Consider the following 24,834-nt stretch of genomic DNA (forward strand, 5'->3'; position numbering starts at 1 on the left):
GAAAAATATGGGAAATTATTGTCAATTTTGTTTCATGACTACAAACACCCATAAATACAATTATATTTTTTTTAAGATCCTCCTTTGTTAAAAGTCGGTTAAAAACACATTTCAACGCAATCAAAAATAATAAACACACAGGCAGCCCCGATCGAAACAAAAATATTTTTCTTTGACAGAAAAAATACTAAAAACCTACCATCTACGTTTATTTACATGAAAAAAAACTAAATAAGTGACAGCCATCCTACTATTAAAATTTCTATACAAAAAAAATAATAAAAAAACAATCTAAATAGAAATAACAAATAAAAAACGTCACTTACTCAATTCTCTCTAGCGAACGCAAATATAAAGGTTTTTACACACTGAGCGATTGTAGCGCAACTTTTTTGTCTTTGTTTATTTTTATACAAATAACTCTGCTATTTTTTTAATTTGACAAAGAAAAAATTTAAGTGAAATTAGTTACAAGTGTCATCTAAGTATTGATAGTTAAAATTTCCTACATATGAATTTTATCTATTTTAATGGTCTATTAGTATATATAGAGAATATATAATTTAAAAACTCACGGACCAGCCGTTTAGTAATTATGCAACAATTGGACAAAAAATATTCAATTAAAAATTAATACATATTTGATTTTAATGTTTTATTTTATAAAGAAAAACTGTTATTGATATATTTATGGGAATTAGTTACTTATTGAGTCTACAACATTCAGATCATTATTAAAAATAATTATATTTTTTTAAAAACTGTTTTTTATCCTATATTTCAAAACCTGCCATTTCACATTTTCTACCTTTTATTAATCAATTCCCGTGCAAAAAAAATCCGCTTGCGACTAAAAGTCGTGCGACAAAAAAGTCGCGCGTCAGTCGCCGCGACTACAAGCTGCGACTATCGCGTCGATATGTGTGTGTTGCGCCGTCTAGCGGCGGGCGTTTCGATCTGGATGCGGCCGTCGGGGCGGGTTTAGTACTGGAAAATATATTTATATTTATTTTTATTCACAGAGAAACATACAAATATGTACATTGTACAATGTAAAATTTAGACCATGATTTTCGAAATTCGGTTACTTCAATTTTTTACTTAAAAAATAAATACTGAAAAAGATCAATTATTAATTATTTTAATATAAAATTTAATAATATCAAAATCAGTTCAGTGTTTGTAATAAAATATTTAACTAGGTTTATTTATATTCAGTTTTATTGCATTCAAACGCTTTTCAAGACAGATATTTTTAAATAGAAAATATGAAACGCGTTGCTCTGGCACGGTAAAAAGACGCGGTTTCGAATCCCGCTTCGTGATCGAACTTTTTCTATTCTTAAAAAAAATATTATTTTTAATTATATTAATTATTAATAATAATTACCTGGATGGACTGGTCCCGGTGAACGCCTGCACCACGTACCGGGAGACATCTGTACAAAAAAATATTTATACATACAAAAAATATAGATATTTCTTTGAGCCTAAATTTTAATCAGTAGTACTTTTGATTTAATTATACCATGTAAACCTGTCAGAAGTGAAACTTCTTTGGCAAGATTACCAAAATCGTCGCCGTATTACATGACGTGACTGTATCGCCATGAAATTTTACTCTCAACGCGCCTAAAGAAGTTTCACTTCAATAATTATATTCAACTAGCTTCCACCCACGACTTTGTACGTGCATTCCCCGTTTTTCCCCGTTCCCGCAAGAATTTCGGGAAATCCTTTCTTAGCGGATGCCTACGTCCTAACATCTACCTGCATGACAAATTTTAGCCTTAGAGCGTAGACGCACTATGCGGGTAGCCGCATTGCGGGTAGCCGTCCGGCTGACCGCAAGCACAATTATGCACGTAATATTCATTTCTATGCGCACTGCGATGCGGCTACCGCAGACCGCACAGTGCGCATAGAAATGAATATTACGTACATAATTGTGCTTGCGGTCAGCCGGACGGCTACCCGCAATGCGGCTACCCGCATAGTGCGTCTACGCTCTTATACGTCCAGTGGTTTGGGCTGTGCGTTGATAGATCACTATATCAGTCACCTTTGAGTTTTATATATACAGGGTGTCCCACTGTTGGTATACTAAGCTCAAAGGAGGTTATAGTTTTGCATACGCTGAGTTCGTAAAAAATACTTATAAAATTCCAGACGCATTTTTTTTCAAATAGATGAATTCTTAAAACTCTATGTGTACACCCATAACAAGAAACCCGCCAAACTTTGCCACCCGCACGTGAGCTATCGTTTAAGATTATGTTTTCATAGACAAAATTCTCACATTAGCGAAGCGGTATATGCCGGCTGCGCGAAGCTAGAGAAGAAAACATGGATTTTCAGGAAAAATTGAGCAAAAAATTTTTGATGTAATTTTGTTGTTTAAATTTTTTACATGATCAGTGTATGCTAAACTACAAGTCTCTTCGCGCTTAGTATACCAATAGTGGGACACCCTGTATAGATACTAACCTGTCGCAACAAATACGGCGGTCTATACTGCACAGTGAACGGGTTATCCCTGTACCCGCCCCTCCGGTCACCGTCACGACGTTCGATCCGATCGTTCCGATCCGACCGATCGGATCGGAACCGGTCGTCCGGACGCCGGTACGACGGCCGGTCGGTGCGTGTGTAGTCGTACTTGCGTGTTTCTGGGTCTGTTGGAATAATAATACATAATGCTTTATTGAACACATTGATACATGAACAACAATAATAAATTATTTTTTATTATAAAAAAAAAACAGTGATACAAAAATAAAAAATGTTGTGTGGTTTTATGAAACCACGGTAAAAGTGAAACTGTTCGAACGGTTCCGAACACTGCTTTGTGTAGCGCATGTCGCGTGACGGTCGGCTGCCGAGTAGGTATACCTACTTACAGTAGCGATACACGCGACATGCGCTACACAGACCAAAAAGTTTGAGACGATGTAATAAAAGTTTCACTTTAATTAATTAAAATACTTACAATTCTTCGCCTGTATATTCCTAATGGAATTGACTATCGCACGCGCCGCTGAACTTAATTGGGCTTCTTCGTTGGGCCGACTTGAACAATATAATAATTAAGTATTACATTATAATTGGTCGAGCCTTTTTTTAATAAGTTTTGTGAGTCGAATGGATAAAATTATTATGTAATACAATTAATTCTTATTGGCCAAGGATTGATTAAAAGTGAGAAAGGGAAATTGTTAGAGCGTATACGCACTATGCGGGTAGCCGCATTGCGGGTAGCCGTCCGGCTGACCGCAAGCACAATTATGTACGTAATATTCATTTCTATGCGCACTGTGCGGTCTGCGGTAGCCGCATCGCAGTGCGCATAGAAATGAATATTACGTACATAATTGTGCTTGCGGTCAGCCGGACGGCTACCCGCAATGCGGCTACCCGCATAGTGCGTATACGCTCTTAGATAAACTAGTCTGCTAAAACTATAATTAAATATTATAAAACAGACCTCCGCCACGTCTGTCTGTCTAATAACTAGTAACTCAAAAATAACGATATAATTTTATGCTTTTTCTACAAATGGACAGTACCAATAGTAGACACCATTTAAATTTATTCTTAAATATTATAATGTGCGAATTATTGAAGTGAAACTTGTTTAGGCGCGTTGAGAGTAAAATTTCAAGGGTCGCTAAATGGCAATACCGTCTCGTCGTGGAGTAAGGCAACAATTTTGGAATTTTTGAATCTTGCCAAAGAAGTTTCACTTCTGACACGTGTGCTCGGCACACACGCAATTTTTAATTTAATCTTATTAATATATATAAATCTCGTGTCACAATGTTTGTCCTCAATGGACTCCTAAACCACTTAACCGATTATAATAAAATTCGCACACCATGTGCAGTTCGTAGTCCATTGAATGAGTCCCTCCAAGGGGGGTCTAGAGTGCGTGAGTTAGTAACGTAAGATGTTTCTCCGGAAACATGTCAAGAGTCCCTAGGTAATAAACATACTAAAACCCCGGGACACTAGGAGGAGCCCCGGAGTGGGGGGAGGGGGGAAATGAGTCCATTTTTTCATTTTTCGCTTAAATCTCAAAAACGGTACATGTTAGAGAAAAACTTTCAAGGAAAAGTTGAAAGGCCATAAATTTATCTACAAGTTGTACCAGAATCATTTTTTCCTATATCCTACCGTTTCTGAGTTATATGCAGTAAAAAATGATTTTGGCTCAAACAATTTCCCCATACTACACATCAATCGATCAAAAAATATTTATTTCTTCCAAAAAACTCAAATGTGCAACTTGTGACCGGTACTGATAGATTGCTCTTAATTAGGTCTATAATTGGTAAAATAAACACATTCCTCCATGGAAGCCTTTAGGAGGAATCGATTGTCAAAATGTTATATTAGGGCAGTTTGAGTTTCTGAACTTGATCTTTTTATTTTTTTCTTCCAAAAAACTCAAAAATGCAACTTGTGACCGGTACAGATAGATTGCTCATAATTAGGTCTATCATTGATAAAAATACTAGATTCCACCACGAAGGCGTTTACGGATAATTGAATTTTATTAGGGTAGTTATGATACTTGAACTTTTTATTTTTTTTCTTCCAAAAAACTCAAAAGTGCAACTTGTGACCGGTACCGATGGATTGCTCATAATTAGGTCTATCATTGATAAAAAAACCAGATTCCACCATGGAGGCGTTTAGGAGGTATTGAATTTTATTAGGGTAGTTACGATACTTGAACTTTTTAACTAACTGTCCTAATAAAATTCAATTCCCCGTAAACGCCTCCACGGTGGAATCTGGTATTTTTATCAATGATAGACCTAATTATGAGCAATCTATCGGTACCGGTCACAAGTTGCACTTTTGAGTTTTTTGGAAGAAAAAAAATAAAAAGTTCAAGTATCATAACTACCCTAATAAAATTCAATTCCCCGTAAACGCCTCCGTGGTGGAATCTAGTATTTTTATCAATGATAGACTTAATTATGAGCAATCTATCTGTACCGGTCACAAGTTGCACTTTTGAGTTTTTTGGAAGAAAAAAAATAAAAAGTTCAAGTTCAGTAACTCAAACTACCCTAATATAATATTTGACAATCGATTCCTCCTAAAGGCTTCCATGGAGCAATGTGTTTATTTTACCAATTATAGACCTAATTAAGAGCAATCTATCAGTACCGGTCACAAGTTGCACTTTTGAGTTTTTTGGAAGAAAAAAATAAAAAGATCAAGTTCAGTAACTCAAACTACCCTAATATAATATTTTGACAATCGATTCCTCCTAAAGGCTTCCATGGAGGAATGTGTTTATTTTACCAATTATAGACCTAATTAAGAGCAATCTAATAGTACCGGTCACAAGTTGCACTTTTGAGTTTTTTGGAAGAAAAAAAATAATAAGTTCAAGTATCGTAACTACCCTAATAAAATTCAATTACCCGTAAACGCCTCCGCGGTGGAATCTGGTATTTTTATCAATGATAGACCTAATTATGAGCAATCTATCTGTACCGGTCACAAGTTGCACTTTTGAGTTTTTTTGGAAGAAAAAAATAAAAAGATCAAGTTCAGTAACTCAAACTGCCCTAATATAACATTTTGACAATAGATTCCTCCTAAAGGCTTCCATGGAGGAATGTGTTTATTTTACCAATTATAGACCTAATTAAGAGCAATCTATCAGTACCGGTCACAAGTTGCACATTTGAGTTTTTTGGAAGAAATAAATATTTTTTGATCGATTGATGTGTAGTATGGGGAAATTGTTTGAGCCAAAATCATTTTTTACTGCGTATAACTCAGAAACGGTAGGATATAGGAAAAAATGATTTCGGTACAACTTGTAGATAATTTTATAGCCTTTCAACTTTTCGTTGAAAGTTTTTCTCTAACATGTACCGCTTTTGAGATTTAAGCGAAAAATGAAAAAATGGACCCATTTCCCCCCTCCCCCCACTCCGGGGCTCCTCCTAGTGTCCCGGGGTTTTAGTATGTTTATTACCTAGGGACTCTTGACATGTTTCCGAAGAAACATCTTACGTTACTAACTCACGCACTCTAGAACTTTTTATTCAATGGACTATCGATCCAACTTGAGAGATAGGATAGTTTAAACATGTAGGTACCACGGGCGAAGCCGGGGCGGACCGCTAGTTTTAATATATAAATAACTAAATCTCACCCATTAACCCTGGCACTGTACGCGTTGACGGGATAACTGCCCAGGATGCCGCTCCCACTGTTCCCCCCCCACTCCTCCCTTCTCTTCTCTTTCGTGTTTATCGTCGCCATTTGCTCCTGAAAAAACAATAGAGTAATTATAATTAACTAGCTTTCCGCCCGCGTTTTCGAAAAAACCCGCTTAGTTCCCGTTCCCGTGGGATTTCCGGGATAAAACCTATCCTATGTGTTAATCCAAGTTACATTATATATGTGTACCTACTAAATTTCTTGTAAACGGTTAACGGTTCAGTAGTATTTGCGTGGAATTCTAAACTAAATTAGCTATGGGATTGAAAGAAAGATCTTATTTTTCTTTCTTTCTTTCTATGGGGGTTATCACTAACCTGTCGCAACAAATACGGTGGTCTATACAGAGTAACAAACATATATACACACATACATCCATCCTCACAAACTTTCGCATTTATAATATTATTAGTAGGATTGTTTGATGAATGTAAATAAAGGCTGATAAAGACTAGACGTGTAGGCCTGTGTAAATTCAAATAGTCAAATATTGGTTTACACTTTACACTCATTGCTTTGGTTATGGCTGGTGAAAAAACTTGTTTCCGGCATTGAGGTATTATTATAGAGAGGACACCACGAACAAAATCTGTGCGACAAGCTCGGCGGCGCGGGGCGACTAGTGAGTCATACAATATGCAAAAATTCTGCCTATTATTACTTTTAAATTAAAACAAATCAATGTAGCAAATAAATATTATTTATCTTATTAAAGAAATATGAATAAACTTATCAATTAAAACCAATCAATGTAACAAAATAAAATGGTTTGAGACGATTGACTCTAACTCGTGTTAGAAAAAGTGTAGTAGCGATGGCCTCTCTAGTACGTAGTAAATAGTAACTCAATGGTTTCCGGTGAATTTTGAATCGCCGGTTGGCTTAGTTGGTAGTGACCCTGCCTACCAAGCCACTGGTCGTGGGTTCGATTCCCACCCGGAGCAAACATTTGTGTGATGAACTGTGCCTGGGTGATATTTGCTCTGTGCCTGGGTGCTAATTATCTAATATGTATAAGTATTTATTTAAACTTATATATTATGTATGTTAATCAGCCATCTTCGACGACGCGGTTGGCGCAGTGGTAAAGCCGACGGTCCCGGGTTCGATCCCCGGTCAGGGCAAATATTTGTGTGATGAACTCAATTATTTGTTCTTGAGTCTGGGTGTTATCTATATATGTATTTATAATATTATATTTATCGTCGTCTAGTACCCACAACACAAGCCTTAATTGAGCTTACTGTGGGACTAGGTCGATTTGTGTAATAATGTCCTATAATATTTATTTATTTATCTGGTTTCCATAACACATGCTGGTGGACACTAGTGAATGCTATAGTCGAGCCAATTTAATAGGCAACATTTGACGTCTATCAATTTTATCTTCATAGGGTGGTAACCTGCTTAAAAACATCGATTAAAGCGAATTAATCGATACGGACTTTAAACATTCGTCAATCGAACTTGAAACACATGTCAATAATTTATGATGATTTTTATTCCCAAGTAATCAATGCATTCGATTCTAGATGTCAGATTTCGATTTTTAGAGTAACGTCTCTGGTATTTAAAAAGAAAAAAGGTTTATTGACACAAAATTGTAGCGACGTCAGTTCTTTAAATAAGAAAATGTTTATTATGTTTAGAATGGTTTATCAGTAAAATCAAATCCTAAAATTAGTTGCATCGGTCATTATTATTATAAATATGTAATCGTAATTGAAAAAAGTTAAGCAAATGTGCAGTTCTAACAAAACGAAATATCATGTTATTCTATGTCGTCGTTACTAGGTTACGTTGTTGAATTTTGCTGAACTGTCAAATGTTGCCTATTAAAATGGCTCTACTATAGTAAACACTAGTGAAGAGTAGTGAAGTGTAGTAAACACTAGTGAATGCTAGTAAATACCCTAAGAAATAGATTTTTTCACTCATTTTTGATACCTACCTTAATCTGCTGTATCTTATTCACAATCTCGGCCCCCCCCTCCCTCTCGTGCGGAGTGTCTCTAGCGGAGCCGATGGAGTTGCGCTTGCGCATCTGTGGCGTTGTGCGTTGGTGATGCACTTCCGGTGTCTTGTCGATTAGCGGGTACACCGGTTGGCACACCGGATACGGTTGTGGGAGCACCTGGGAATAAGTTAATTAGAAGCAGCTTCAAAAAAGAAACGAATTTAAAATGGCGGCACTAATCATTCCGTCTTACTCCCCCACTATTTAAGTTTTTAGTCACAAATTTATTTCGAACTGTGGAATTTTAAGTATGGACCGCCATTTTCAAGGATTGGTGACAATACAATTTTAAAGCATATTGATTAGTTATTTAAAAATTGCATCTTAAAAATTATTTATTACAACTTAAAAAAGGTAGGTCAAAAATTTTTACGACTGCAAATTTATATTGAAAAAAAAAAAAAAAAAAAAAGAAGTTTGAACATAGTTTTTTTTCTACAAACCTGCGGATAAACAACGTTGTAAGGCTGATACACATTGGGACAGACTATCGGATACACGTCGTGCAGCATCAGTTTCGGCGCAGCCGTTGCCATGGCGACCGGCTGCTGTACGTTCTGCCACTGGATCGGTTCTTGGTACTGGAATCGAGATTATTACATTATTGTAGAAAAAAATATATATTTTGATTTAAATAATAACATTCCAAACGCGTATTAAAGACGCTTTCTAGTCTCCTAACTATCCAGATTAAAAAACGACATCATATAAGTGATGATAATCAATTTGAAGTGAAAGAAAGATAAACAGACAAACATACTTTCACATTTAAGTAAGTTTACAATAACTATATTTATAGGTATAAAAATATTTTCTTGTTTCAATAGTCCTTTACTTAAGCTTTATTTAATTAGTATAGGGCACTGTACGGTGTATGAAAACCTGTAAAATATCATATTTTTTTCTACTTTTACATAATAATATACATATAGTAGTAGTAGTAGTATACAAGTTCCAATTTTATTGAGTTCCAAACTGGTTTCGTTTACTATTTATTTTACTACTAGCTGACCGCCCGCGGCTTCACCCGCTTTGTCTGAAACCTAATAAATTATATACTAAAACCTTCCTCTTGAATCACTCGTTCTATTAAAAAAAACCGCATCAAAATCCGTTGCGTAGTTTTAAAGATTTAAGCATACATAGGGACATAGGGACAGAGAAAGCGACTTTGTTTTATACTATGTAGTGATTTCTAGTTTCATTTCCACTATAATCAAAATATACATAAAAATACATATACCGGATAATGTTGCATAGGCGGTTGCAATATAACATTAGGTACGGGATACGAAGGCACCATGGTGGGGACTTCAACTTGACCGTAGCCCATGTTGTAGCTGTAAATATATTGAATTCATTGAGGTACTATTACTAGAGAGGACACCACGAACAAAATCTGTGCGCGGCGCGGGGTGGCTAGAGAGTAGTAGTATCACTTTGTAGATATTCTGCCTCTTATTACTTATGAATTAAAACCAATCATCAATGTAACAAATAAATATTGTTTATCTTATTAAAAAAATATGAATAAACTTATCAATTAAAACCAATGAATGTAACAATGTATGTAACAAAAAAAAAATGAGTTTGAGACGATTGACTCTAACTCGTGTTACAAATAGTGTAGTGGCGATGTCCTCTCTTTGAATTCGATATTTTTGGTTTAATGGCATTCAAATGCTTTATACTTAAATATAAATTCATAAAAATAGAAGAAAATATGTTGTTTATAATTTATGATGAATGAATGTAAATTATGAGTTTCACTATTCCACTGTATTTTTAACTATCTGTGCCCCGCGGTTTTACCCATATTACTTCGCTCCTGTTGGTCTTAGCGTGATATCGTCTCATATATAGCCTATAGCCTTCCTCGATAAATGGGCTATCTAACACCGAAAGCATTTGCCAAATCGGATCAGTAATTCCTGAGATTAGCGCCAAACAAACAAACTTTTCAGCTTTATAATATTAGTATAAATTTTTAGCTTATAAAAAGAGGCTTATGAGAAAATATTAAATAACGGGTGGCCTAGCGGCTACCCTGCTAGGCGTTGCCCCGGTTTGGCAAAAAGGCGCGGGTTCGTATCCCGCCTCGTGATCGATTTCTTGTATTTTTTTTTAATCTCTCATATACAAAGCATTTGAATGCTATAAAACTGTATTTAAAAATATACTTGTTATATTCATTATTCTTATACGATTAGAAAAAAAAATAAGATTATGAATTATAAAACTTATGTTCAAAAAAGTATTTGCCTAAAATTGGGTCTAGGTACATCTCGTTATAAGTATTCTATATCTATACTAATATTATAAAGCTGAAGAGTTTGTTTATTTGTTTGAACGCGCAAATCTCAGGAACTACTGATCCGATTTGAATTTTCGGTGTTAGATAGCCCATTTATCGAGGAGGGCTATAGGCTATATAATATCATCTCGCTAAGATCAACAGGAGCTGAGCACTGCGGGTAAAACCGCGGAGCACAGCTAGTTAAAAATGAAAATACATACCCCCTTTGTTGTAACATCGGTTCTGAACATCCGCTGTATGCGTTGAACTCTGTAGCGTATGGATAACTTGGATCTAGACAATAAAATTAATGTTTTTATTAATCGTATGTAAAAACACTTTTTTACGTTACATTGATGGAGTTGTTTTTCATACGAATGAAATAATAGAATAAATTGATAGTGAAGAATGATACATTATTCGTATGGTGAAAATTTTTCCAAATAAGTATTTTGAAAAAATTGCATAATATTTGTATGCCTTAAAAAAGTTACAAATTACATACACCAATACTAATTCATTAAGACAAGACTATGAAATATGCGCATTTATAATATAGTTACTAGCGGTCCGCCCCGGCTTCGCCCGTGGTACAAATTACTACATAAGAACCATCCTCGTACTTCAAGGAATATAATAAAAAAAGAATTATCGAAATCGGTTCAGCCGTTCTCGAGTTATGCGCTTACCAACACATTTTGCGATCCATTTTTATATACCTAGTCTGGTCATAAGTTCTGTCACATATGTTTTATTAAATAAATAAAAAGTTACTTTTATATATTTATTGTTTTATATGTGGCAATAAAGCTTACATATTACTTAATAATTTCGTATAAAAATTATTCCAAATGGCATCCATGTTTTGCGATACAAGCTTTCAACCTCCGCGGCCAGTCGTCTATCGCAGCACGCTCCATGTCCATGTTTATTTCAGCAGATACTTTAATAATGGATGCTTTGAGTGACTCCAAATTTGGGTGGGCATTAGCGCAGGTTCTCTCCTCTAAATATTACCAGATTTTATAATCCAGACGATTCAGGTCCGGTCTAGAAGATGACCAATCTTCATGACGAATGATGTCAATCTGATGGGCGGCCAGCCAATTTTGGATACTCTTGGCTTTGTGGGCAGGTGCTGAGTCCTGCTGGAATACCCAGTGCTTATTATTTAACATGGTCTGAGAAGGAGGTTTTACGAGGTTTGTCAGGACCGTATTTTGGTAAACATTGGCACTTGTTTTCACACCCTTTTCACAGAAAAACACCTCTGTTAGGCTAAAATAAGACACTCCCAGGTAAACCATTACTGATATGGGGTGATGGCCGCGTTGGACTCGAGATACACGTTTACACGCTTCTTCACTACTGTGGGTATACACTTTGATATTCTGTTTGTTGCAGCACTCCTCCACTGTAAAAATTTTTTCATCTGAAAACAGGATTTCACGATGCATTTTTCTCGCGTATCGTTTAAGTAAAGCTTGACATTTATCCAGTCTTAATTTCTTCAAGCGTGTGTTAAGAAGATGCGATGTTTTTCTACAATAAGCCCGTAGTCTTAGGTCCTCGTTAAACACCCTTTTAACTGTGGTTCTGCTAAGGCTCATCTGCAGTGCCAACTGTTTTTGATTTCGGACCGGATTTTTTCTTATTCGCGCCCATACTACATTAATCACTGCCGTTGACCTAACCGTGCGAGGAAGACCACTTCTCTAGCTATTTTCTAATCTTGAATCTTCCTTTAATAGTTTTATATGGCGATCAACAAATCTCTATGTTATTTGTAAATTTTTAATCAAACTGAAAAAGTTACTCTCCGCGTAACCACAAGGATGCAGAGCGAGAACAGCGACTCTGTCTTCTTTTTGCGTCCACTCCATTGTAACAAATATTTTATTCTAATAAAATGTTTCATTTTTAAATGCGTAAAATATTCAAAAATCTAACGTGAAAAATAAATTGGCGGTAAACATGAAAAATTTTAAAATCGATCATAATGACAGAACTTATGACCAGACTAGTTATAAGATTAATTGTACTAATATTAAAATGTAAAAGTTTGTGAGGCTGTGTTTGTGTATGTTTGTGAAAGAGTTAAAACCACTGAACGAATTTTGAGAATACTTGGCAGTGATGTAGCTCATGTATCAGAATAGCAAATAAGCTATAGAATTACTTATTAAAATGTTAATATTACAAATAAATATCTTACCTATCCTAAAAGTGTTATCTGTATGCGGTGAAGGCGGCAAATGTTTCGGTTCTTCCACCATGGGCTGATATATTGGTTGCATGCCTTGATCCTGGGAATTAATGTTAATTAATATTAATATTATTTATTTTTTTAACGTGTGTGAAGTCCTGTGTAGGGGACAAAATGTAATAATCTTTAAAAAAGGCATAATTTTTGAATAAAAAATGAATCGGGCGAAAATGTTAAAATTACGTAACTGTCTTGTACATCGAAAGAAAAAGACCCAATAAATCGTATACTAAAGTTCCATTTTGATTGTATGTGTGACTGTTTCAGAATATTAATGCAAATTCACATAACTTTGTTTGTATTTTTGCACTATCCCATAATCTTCTTGCATTTCCTCTCCTGCCAGGTTGCCTGGTAGAGATTGCTGTTTAGCAATAAGGCCGCCTTTTGGGTAAATTATGCTTTTGTATTTCTACTTCTTTTTGCATACTATTGTTTTCTCATATTTTGTTCAATAAAGAATTATAAATAAATAAATAAACAAAATTTAGGGGGGAGGCTTAACGATAACTAGGAAACGCAAGGCCGGCCAGAAAAGCAGGGCAAGTTCGAATCTAAACTAAACATTATTCCTCCACATTGTATATCTTAAATGTAAAACCTAATACATAAATTTAAATTAAAAAAAAAACTCACGAGTCTGCAATGATTGACGAACGGATACCCTTGTGGTATACCCGGATACATCATGTTGGCTATCGAAACGGGCCCTGAAATAGAAAGAAGGGTTTTAAAAGAATAATAACTAAGTATGTATTATTTATTCATATTCTTATTGTTTATTTTGTGCCATCGCGTTCTCGTTCAACGTTCCGTGCCAACAGGGTTGCCTCGAAGAGATTGCTTTTAACAAATAAGACCGCCATTTTGCATGTATGTGCCTTTGTGTTTCTTTTTTTTAAGTATTGTACTTCGTTTTCCATGTTTGGTATATATGTACAATAAAGTATCAAATAAATAATTATTTTATTATCTTAGGAACTACTTACTACGTCTTAAAAACTATCATTCAGTTTTTTTCTTTTCATTGACATACAAACAGCAACTAGATACAATCATGCAAAAAAAATTCCGAATCTAAACAGCTATAGTAATCATTTTAATAGGCAACATTTGACAGAAAATTCAATAAATTGGTTGAACGCGCTAATCACAGGAACTAATGGACTTATTTGAAAAATTAAATAAGCAAACAAACTCTATATATATAAAAATGAAACCCGTTTTCCTTGGTCACGGTATCACGCGTGAACGGATGGACCGATTTCAATAATTCTTTTTTTATTATATTCCTTGAAGTACGTGGATGGTTCTTATGGAAAGAAAACATAAACATGTACCACGGGCGAAGCCGGGGCGGACCGCTAGTAATGTATAAATATTTAAAACTCACGTATATTAGGATCCTGTATGGGCACCGGCGTGATTTTAGCTTGGGCCATCATATTTTGTATTTCCGTTACATCCGGTTGGTATGTGACCATAGCTTGCGACGGTGACGTCAGCTGGAACAAACAATCTATCAATCAATCGATTGAACAATCAATCAATCGATTTAACAATCAATCCATCGATCGAACAAGTAATCCATCGATTGAACAATCAATCAATCGATCGAACAACCAATCAATCAATCGAACAACCAAACAATCGATCGAACAATCAATCAATCAATCGATCGAACAATCAATCAATCAATCGATCGAACAATCAATCAATATACTTATTTTGCATAATAAGTAAATTGTGTCATAGCTTAATTTTTCTTTTAAATAAACAGATTTATAAAACGTTATAAAAACAATAACGAAAATAACATTTTCACTTCCTCTATTATTTAGGCCATTTATAATGTTCACGCAAGTAAATATTAATAAGGATTCTTAACTCTAGCTAAGTCTGGGTATTCTATAATATATTTGATACATATTATTTACGTAAATACATATTAATAAGATTTCTCAACTTTAGCAATGTTTGCGTACATACTACTATAGTAAATAATATATTTTATACACATTACAACATACCTCATTCCTATATCCCTGGCAATAACTCTGATAAGCCACATCTTGGTGCTCTTGCGAATACGTTCTGTTCAACCGTTGATTCTCGAACGTTCGATGTTCAGCCGGCCGCTGATTGGTCGAATCTCCTTGTCTCTGATTGGCTGGATTTGAAAAGCGTTGATTCGGCGAATCTTGCCTCTGATTGGTCGAATTTGAAAAACGTTGATTCGGCGAATCTTGCCTCTGATTGGTCGGATTTGAATAACGTTGATTCGGCGATTCCTGCCTCTGATTGGCTGGCGATGCCGGCAAATTATTTTCAAATTGCGAATTGTCAAACGACTTTTGCGTTTCGAGCTTTTTGTTCTCCGGTTTTTGAATTTCGACCGTTTTGTTTTCGAATTTCTGTTCGGAATTTGAATTCTCTCTAATCTCTATTCTCTGTGGTTGCACTTCGATCACGGGTTTCGTTTCTTCTTTATGGTTCGGTTCTGGTGTTTCTGTTCTGTGTGTATCTTTCGTGTCTAGGTTTGCGAGCGTTTTTATCGGACTATTTTGTACCGAGTTGTTTTTGGAGCATTGCGGCGTTGTCTGAAAGAAATATTATATAAAAAGTAAATATTAACGTCGAAATGTTAACAGCATAATATCATCGCTTCTTCATTTAATAATTATGAAATATTAGAATTTAGTCCATATTAAAACCTTATTTAAGTATACTATTTAACTAATTCAGGAGCCTATGGATTCATATATAAGCTGTACCTATTTATTTATGTAAAATAAAGTTATTATTATTTATTTATTATATTTACTAATACTTTATAGAAATAGGTTCAAATATAATGAACCAATTTTAACAAGCAATATTCATCATGATAAATAGTAAACAGGACGAATGTAAAGGAATATTTTGCACATTCTATCCTATGTCCTATATTACTAACTAGATTTCCGCCCGCAGCTTCACCCGCGTTTTCAAAGGAAAACCCGCATAGTTCCCGTTCCCGTGGGATTTTCGGGATAAAACCTATCCTATGTGTTAAGACGATACACAAAAAAAAATCCACTGCTTGGCGGGCGGAGTCTAATAGCTCGCTATCGCGAACGCGGGTGTGCGCGAAGTCATTCTTGCAAACTCGCCGCGCTGCCGCTGGCCGACTCGGGACAAACATGTATGGAGTCGTCATACAGTTATAATATTGTTATACATTTATTCAATTGTTGATTTATTGGTTTTATTTTCTTGCTTATAAACAAATAATCTTCTTTCCAACAACTACTTAGACATTATTAATAATTATTATTATTTCGTAATGTTTACTTTATTACAAAATAATACAGGTTATAAATAATCTTTAAAATAACAAAAAATATTGTTACTCTGAAAAAATGAAATGGTACTCAATAACGCGGACTACTGAATTGATTTAGATAGAATTTGATGCTGACGTAGATATTACATCATGCCCAGAAATGAAAGGTACTATTTCTGAAAGAAGTTATAAACCCTAATTCTTCTCAGTCAAAGTCAAGAGTGGAAGATATCACTAATACAGTAAAACTGATGCGAAACTTTGGATGTTAATTTGTATATTTTTTTGTTAGTTGTTACTTAATCACGTCAAGACTACATTACCAATTTTGATAAAATATAGCTAATTGCCTGGATTTACACATAGGATACTTTTTATCCGAACTGAACACTTCTGTGGGATAAAACAGGATTCACGATATAATCGTATTCCACGCGGGCAAAGCCGCGGTCGGAATGATATTTTTTTAAATAAAAAAATTGTTAAAAAAAAACACAAAATATATTGACGCATGTATTTATTTTTTGCACTCTATTATAATTGTAATTATTCATTACAAATAATCAAAATAAAATAGCCAGAACAAAGTTAGGCCCTGGTAGGGTAGGTAGGCAGGTACAGCAATGTGAGACGAACACTGGCTTATTTATACCAATAATAATGTATTATAAACATTAAATTAAGTTTACTTTCTAACAACAAAAATACATAATATAAGCTAATGTGAAAGCGAATCAACCAATCATCCCACAAAAATGAAATGTGCACACAAATATTCATCCAAATCGGTTCATGTCATTAGGAGGAGTGACTGCAGCGCCATCTTCCGGGCCCAATTGTGTTTCCAGATCACTCAGGAACTCAATTTAATATACTTACACAAAATTTTTAGAAATGAAAACTCACATTACTATGTAAATATGAATATAAACCTGTTTTATTACTAAGCAATTTCCCGCACAGGTGTAGTAAGTATAAATGAAATAAATATCAACATCAAATTCTTTAAACAACATACTTATCTACCACCTTCTAAGAAATGTAATTCTTGAAATTATTTCGTATTTTTTTTAAATATAATACTACTCCAATGAGCTCCTGTTCCATATTATGTCCGCCATACTTCCACTAAGTTCACCATGATTTTTTATTTCTTTGCACTTTGTTGCTTTTTGCTAAAAATGGAATCATGCGATAAAACCAGTAGAACGTTGATAACATACATTTTTGACTGAATAAAGGTACTTACGAAGGAGTGGGTTCACATTGTGAACAATCAGTGGGTTTATTTTCCTTCTGGATTCCGGATTTCTGAAAAGATTATCTATGCTATAAATGAAAAAATCTTACACATTCGTTATGTACTTAAAACAGGGGTACATATCAAACATCGTCTATAATACAATTATCATCAAATTTAAAATAAAACCAACTTTCTTCATTAATTTGTTCCAATTGTAAGCATTCTTTTTCCTCCAACCTTTATGTTTCTTCTTCTTATTTTCTTTATTGTCCCCATTTGTCTCATTTTGTCTTATCGTGTTGTCACCCTTTTTTACGATTGCGCGAGCGACACAAGTTCCCCGTGTGACGGCCGTAGCGGGAATGACTCGTGCAGCGATCGGGGTAGGAAGGTACAGGACGGCTCTCGCTATATTGGCTGGTCGCGCGCTAATTTCAAGTATTTCTTGTTTATTTCAAAACCATCGCATATTTCAAAATTCTAAATCGGTAGACGTATAGGTTGTATATTTTATAGTTAATATCCAAAAAGTCGTAACTTTACGTTTGTTATTTTGAAGATGCCAGAGATTATAAAAAAATAACAATGAGAACTTTGTATTTTTTTTCTATCGAGAAAATATCATGGAATCATGTTTCTAAAACGGTAGACGTATTGTGTTACTATTGAACTTTCTTGTCAAGAATTTTCATCACAACTTTAATAATATAAAAATTACGAAGGTTTAAAAAGGGCCGTAAATGTTAGAAAAATTAATTCATCACCTCCAAGTTACCCTCTATATGTGTGCTAAATTTCATTGTAATCGGTTCAGTAGAATTTGCGTGAAAGAGTAACAAACACACACACATCCTCACAAACTTTCGCATTTATAATATGTAAACAAACGTTGGTATTTCTAATAAAATAAAATAAATAAATCCATACTAATATTATAAATGTGAAAGTAACTCTGTCTGTCTGTCTGTCTGTTACTCAATCACGCCTAAACTACTGAACCAATTTTCATGAAACTTGGTATGGAGATATTTTGATACCCGAGAAAGGACATAGGCTACTTCTTATCCCGGGAAAATGACGAAATCCCGGAAATCCCACGGGAACGGGAACTATGCGGGTTTTTCTTTGACTGAGCGGGCGAAGCCGCGGGCGGAAAGCTAGTCTTAAATAAAACTACCTTTTCCGCCGACTTCTGTCCATTTTGCCTGCATTCACGGCAACACTTCCTGCATTCACTTGTGGGGCATTCGCACTCTGAAAATATATATAAATATGTTAATTAATGCAATTTGAGGGTATTTTTAAACGGTCCTTCGAGCCGGATCTCATATGAATTTCTTAAAATGAATTTTTTAAATACAAACTAGTCTCTCCTTTTACATATTAAAAATAGATTCAGGAGTATTATAATATCATAAATATATATAATTTTTTTCAGCGAAAATTTTACCATTCATACATTAAGTCTGATCATTAGTTTCTGGGTTTAAATAACAAAGAATATTAATCCATACTAATATTATAAATGCGAAAGTAACTCTGTCTGTCTGTCTGTTACTCAATCACGCCTTAACTACTGAATCAATTTGCATGAAATTTGGTATAGAGATATTTTGATACCCGAGAAAGGACATAGGCTACTTTTTACCCCGGGATATAGGATAGGTTTTATCCCGGAAATCCCACGGGAACGGGAACTATGCGGGTGTTTCTTTGACTGCGCGGGCGAAGCCGCGGGTGGAAAGCTAGTTAATAATAACAAAAACTCACCTGTATCCATAAATGAATGTTGTTTTTCCAATTTGCCTCTTCGCTTTTCATTTGCATCATTCTGAAAGTGGGAAAAGACATCATACAGATAAAATAACAATGCAAATTGATTTATGGGTTTGAGTAAAAAGATGTTCTAATTCAAATGAGCATTTACATTGGTTTGATGAAGAGTTATAAAAATACGTTGTTTATTTAAATACGGATTTTTCATTTGCTGATAAACTATAACAGTTTTTACGTATATTGGCAATTAAAGTGACGAATAAGTTGAATATATAATATCTAGAAATTGTGAAACCGACTAATTATATAGGTAGTATTTATTTATATTTTTACCTTATCATTATGAACGTTATTGCAGAAAGCGGGCGGGTTCGCGGGATCGAAGTGGTATATGGAGCCGTCGGGATTCGTTAGTGGTCTGCCTGTCTGGAGATACAAACATACATACAGAATATAAAACTATATATAAAACTATACATAGAAAAGGTTATATCATGTACATGTTCAACGGTGAAATAATTTTAAAATTAGTTCAGTAGTTCCTGAGAAAGCATTTTGAAACAAACAAACTCTGCAGCTTAACCTTATTACGGAATTTAATCATACGTATATTTTCAATGTATCTTTAATATTATGATTTATTATTTTAAAATATGTAAAACTAGCTTCGCCCGCTTTGTCTAAAACCTAATAAATTATATACTAAAACCTTCCTCTTGAATCACTCTATCTATTACAAAAAAACACATCAAAATCCGTTGCGTAGTTTTAAAGATTTAAGCATACATAATATGGACATAGGGACAGAAAAAGCGACTTTGTTTTATACTATGTAGTGATGTTACATTGTTATGATTTTGAAACAGCAACTATGGAATTACTTGCCGGTTCTTCTATGTAGAAACTGCTTTCGTATTTTTTTCTGTATTTTGGGGTTTCAAAAGCGCTTCAAAACGAAGTCTTTTTGAATAAATAATTGTTAGGCCGCGTTTCCATCTACAAGAAAACTTCCGCAAGAAATGTCCGATCGTCTGTCTGACAGCAGCTTGCAAGTCTACTTGCAGGTGGAAACGCAGCCTTAGACTTAGTTTAGTTTGAGTTCGATGCCAAATAAAGCACTTGACTTTGTCAAATATCTATTCAAAATTAGCAAACATTCTCTGTTCATAATCTTCCACTGTTAAGTTGGCATAATCAATATTTTTAAGGAAGTATACAAAGTATTGACCGCCTCCTTGGTACAGTGGTTGACGCGTGAGCGTAGAACTGAGGGGTCCTGGGTTCGATTCCCGGTGGAGACGAAGATAAAAAAATGTCTCGGTCTGGTAGGATACAGAAGGCTGATCACCTACTTGTCCCTAAAGAAAATCGATCAGTGAAACAGATGTATAATGCATCTGCCCCTTACCCCACTTGGGGACATGGGACATTACTTAGACTTCACAAAGTATAAATATACATACCTGTGGATGTATAACAATAGCGCCCGGTGGCACAGCGGACAAATCCGTGACCGCCCACACGAGGGTCGCCGATTCGCTTCCCGGCTCAGGGCTGGCACCGCCTGCAAGAAAAAAAAAATGATTTTAATGTACTGTGAAAACTATTTTTGGCAATTTTGACAACATTTATAAGCTTGTAATTCTATAATATATTTATAAGCCTAAGCGTAAACAAATTCATCAAAGCAAAAATCATCAAAAAGCATTCAATTGCTCTTGAGTCAAAAGTGGTGCATCTAACTAGATACCCATTCTTTTCTTTTTTTAAACATTTACAAAAGAACGTCTACCTAGGCTATTTTTTTTTATTCCCACAGAAACATACGGATTAAAAGGAAAAACTTAATTACGCGGGTGAATTCGTCACGTATGTAATTTAATCTTTAATATTATATAAGAGCAGTGGTGGCTCAGTGGTGAGACCTCGGACTTCGAATCGATAAGTCCGGAGTTCGAGACCAGGCGAGCGCGCAGGAAATAAATTGATTTTTCAATTTTAATATGCGCATGTTGTAAGGAAAATTTCGTGAGGAAACCGACATGACGAAGAATTAAAAAGTTCGACGACATGTGTCATCCGCCAACCCGCACTTGGCCAGCGTGGTGGATGATGGCCTGTACCCTCATAATAAGCTCGTGTCCCAGCAGTGGGAACGTATATGGGCTGATGATGGTGATGATGATTATACAAGAAACTAAACTCACCAGTAGGCGAAGGCGTGACAGAGTCAGTGCTTCTCAAACTCAACGTCTTATATCCAGAACTGGAGGGCGATAAGCGCCAACTGCTTGAAGCTAAATCACCTGCAAAATAAATCAAATTCATATGTATTTTTTTAGTTTTATACATCGAAGTACTATAAACAACTATGACATGTCTAGTTGTGGAAAATATATATCTGTTATCAGTGCCAAAATTGCACTTATGCCTTTATATGTTTAGGCAGAGTTGTTTGAACGATACAATACACTTTGAATTGATTCAATTTATGTGTAACATGTCTTCAAGTATTTAAAGTACAGGTGCGTATACGCACGTATTATGTGCGTGTACATATCCGTGTATGTACGTATGAGTGCATATTTATCTATGTGTATGTGTGTGTGCGTGCATATGTGTTTACACGTTGAAGGTGTGGCTGTATGTGTTTCTATATGTATATTCGTGTAAATATAACTTGTGCGTGTGAGTGTTCCTGTGTAGCTGCATATTGCTGCGTAGTGTGTGCCTATATCCATGTACATGTAAGTTATACTGTTATATGATTATGTATTTTATCACTAATGGCCGTTCCCAATATCGTATCTATCTTGACCCTACTAAAGATAGAAAATGCTATCTATCTTTTGTTTTGGCATCCCAATAAGCTTACTAACGATAAGCTAACCTATCTCTGATCGCTATCTATCGTCTGGAGGACTAACTGCTTACTAGAGGTATATTTTTCTCTTTGAATTTGTCTATTTGAGCGTCCCAAAAACGTTTTGACAGCTGTCAGCCAGTAACGGCCGTTCCCAATATCGTATCTATCTTACGATAGGTAGAACCTTACTAGCTATCGGAGATAGCTGTCTATCTATAACCGTAGTTTGAATATTGTTAACGGGCATATGTATATAATATTTATATGTATGTTACCCTGTCTGCTGAGCAATCTCGGCTGTGTAGGTTCGTAGCCGCCGAAGCTGTGACTTTTGGCCACCGCTCCTCGTGATGTTCCTTCATCACGGGATTCGAGCGATTGTACCTGTTTTTGGTAATTAATAAGTAATTATTTTTTGGAGTATATAAATAATAACTAACTTAACGGCCTCACTAACATCGGAGGTAAGATTATTTCCATAACAGGTTCTAATAAACCCAGATCCTGTATTTATGTCTCTAATAATCTACAAGTGCATCCACTAACAGAATTCTGTTCTAGGGATGTATGCGCCATCCTACTACTAGGGGATAACAACTACAGGCCCAACATTGTGATCGCCTCGACGTACATGCCGGCAGACGAAGACCCACCACCGCGAGAATTTGCCAGGCTGGTGGAGTACTGCGCGGGAGAGGGTCTGGAGCTTATCGCTGGTACAGACTGCAATGCACACCACCCCCTATGGGGGATGCCTACAGGTAACAACAGAGGCAGAGACCTTGTTGAATACTTATTTACAACTAGTCTTAATTTAGTAAATACAGGTGCTGAACCAACCTTCGTTACTCGCCGATGTAGAACTATCATTGATCTCACACTGGCGACCCCTGGCATCATAGAGAGCATTAACAACTGGCACGTGTCAAAGGAGGCTTCTTGCTCCGATCACAGGTGGCTACGTTTTAACCTACAGGTTAACACTATTACACCCATTCCTACAAGGAATCCCAGGAAAACTGATAGGACACTCTATCGGGCCCATCTTGAAAACCTCCTCGCGAATTCATGCTTTCCAGACAGAATAATGCTTATACAGGATTTAGAACGTCTGGCAGAGCAACTAACTACAAATATTATTTCCAGCTATAACACTGCCTGCCCACTGCGGGTAACGAAAGCAACAGGTGCCAAACAGCAATCCTGGTGGGGACCGGAACTTGCCAAACAAAGACAATTGGTCAGAAGATCACTGAACCGTGCAATGAACACTAACTGCGACCACGATTGGAACACTTACAAAGTAAACAAAGCTGAATACAAAAGACAAATAAGATTCAGAAGCAGTGCAGGATGGAAGAAATTCTGTGATGGCATTGAATCCTGTAATCAAGCAAACAGAGTGCGCAAAGTCATCTCCTGCTGCAATACGTCCAAGCTGGGATCGATCAAAAAATGCGACAACACTCTTACAAAAACACCAGCTGAGACGGAAGCTGTTCTGATGCAGACACACTTCCCCGGCTGCAAATTCATACAACGACATGAAAGGAAAGACACAGCAACCCACACACCATGTGAGGAAAACTGGAGTACTGCTGAGCTCATAGTCAGTAAGGAAAAAGTACAATGGGCAATCGACAGCTTTCAAGCATACAAGGCACCTGGTCCAGATGGTATATACCCGGCTTTACTACAATGGGGGGGGCCGATACTCACGTCTCACCTATCTGCCATTCTGACATCCAGCCTCGCTCACGGCTATATACCGACCAGCTGGAGGACTGTTGATGTTATTTTCATTCCTAAACCAGGGAAAACAGACTACACGGATGCGAAGGCCCACAGACCTATCAGCCTCACATCCTTTTTACTCAAAACATTAGAACGGCTCTGTGACAGACACATTAGGGATACTGCCCTCGTGCGTATTCCATTACATCGGAACCAACATGCTTACAGCCACGGTAAATCTACCGATTCGGCCTTACACTGTGTAGTGTCCAAAATAGAAGAAGCCCTACAAGAAAAATCAATGTGCTTGGGCACTTTCGTAGACATTGAGGGAGCTTTCGATAAGACACACTACTCAAGTATACAAAATGCCCTATCACAGCATGAGGTTAACCCCACAGTAGTCTCATGGATTATAAACATGCTAGGCAGTAGAGAGATACAACTTAGCAAGGATAAAACAAAGAAAGTGCTGGTCACCAGAGGCTGCCCACAAGGGGGAGTTCTCTCACCGCTCCTGTGGAACCTAGTTGTGAACGACTTGATCAGCACACTAAACAAAAACAAATTCCATACCATTGGATATGCAGATGACCTAGTAATACTTATCTCTGGTAAGTTCACGAGTGTTGTCTGTGAAATTACACAGAGAGCTCTATCAATAGTTGAGCGCTGGTGCAACAAATATGACCTTTCAGTGAACCCGCGCAAGACGGAACTTGTTCTATTCACTAACCGACGCCTTCTAGGAAGCTACCAGCTACCAAAGCTATTTGGCTCCGTACTTCAGTTATCGAAAGAGGTTAAGTACCTCGGGATTACCTTAGACGATAAACTCAACTGGAACAAACACCTTGAGAATAAGATCGAAAAAACAAGCATTTCTTTCTGGCAGTGCCACAAAATGATTGGTAATAGATGGGGGCTCTCCCCGAAAGTCACAATGTGGCTCTACAAAACTGTCATAAGACCAATGCTAACTTACGGCTCTGTGGTTTGGTGGCCAAAGACACAACAATCGGCGGCTATAAGCAAACTGCAGAGATTTCAAAGACTCGCCTG

General features: G+C 36.1%; 1 protein-coding gene across 1 annotated transcript in view; it reads right to left on the reverse strand.

The window, feature by feature from the left end:
• Nucleotides 1-800: 800 nt before the first annotated feature.
• The window catches only part of enc (R3H domain containing protein encore), a 67,833-nt gene continuing 43,799 nt past the window's right edge, over nucleotides 801-24,834 (reverse strand). The window contains exons 14-32 of the mRNA XM_090117468.1: nucleotides 22,314-22,422; nucleotides 21,380-21,478; nucleotides 20,636-20,736; nucleotides 19,506-19,598; nucleotides 19,167-19,227; nucleotides 18,574-18,650; nucleotides 14,859-15,428; nucleotides 14,222-14,333; nucleotides 13,465-13,538; nucleotides 12,778-12,868; nucleotides 10,784-10,856; nucleotides 9,510-9,606; nucleotides 8,710-8,847; nucleotides 8,201-8,383; nucleotides 6,182-6,297; nucleotides 2,990-3,069; nucleotides 2,488-2,675; nucleotides 1,391-1,439; nucleotides 801-987 (exon numbers count right to left, since the gene is read on the reverse strand). Coding sequence (XP_089973594.1) covers nucleotides 938-987; nucleotides 1,391-1,439; nucleotides 2,488-2,675; nucleotides 2,990-3,069; nucleotides 6,182-6,297; nucleotides 8,201-8,383; nucleotides 8,710-8,847; nucleotides 9,510-9,606; nucleotides 10,784-10,856; nucleotides 12,778-12,868; nucleotides 13,465-13,538; nucleotides 14,222-14,333; nucleotides 14,859-15,428; nucleotides 18,574-18,650; nucleotides 19,167-19,227; nucleotides 19,506-19,598; nucleotides 20,636-20,736; nucleotides 21,380-21,478; nucleotides 22,314-22,422 — 2,361 coding nt within the window. The 3' untranslated portion in view covers nucleotides 801-937. The remainder of the gene's footprint in view (nucleotides 988-1,390; nucleotides 1,440-2,487; nucleotides 2,676-2,989; nucleotides 3,070-6,181; nucleotides 6,298-8,200; nucleotides 8,384-8,709; nucleotides 8,848-9,509; nucleotides 9,607-10,783; nucleotides 10,857-12,777; nucleotides 12,869-13,464; nucleotides 13,539-14,221; nucleotides 14,334-14,858; nucleotides 15,429-18,573; nucleotides 18,651-19,166; nucleotides 19,228-19,505; nucleotides 19,599-20,635; nucleotides 20,737-21,379; nucleotides 21,479-22,313; nucleotides 22,423-24,834) is intronic.

The sequence above is a fragment of the Colias eurytheme genome, chromosome 28 (assembly GCF_061535395.1).
Source record: "Colias eurytheme isolate Ceu_HAF_F1 chromosome 28, ilColEury1 Martin Lab GWU primary, whole genome shotgun sequence".
NCBI lineage: Eukaryota > Metazoa > Arthropoda > Insecta > Lepidoptera > Pieridae > Colias > Colias eurytheme.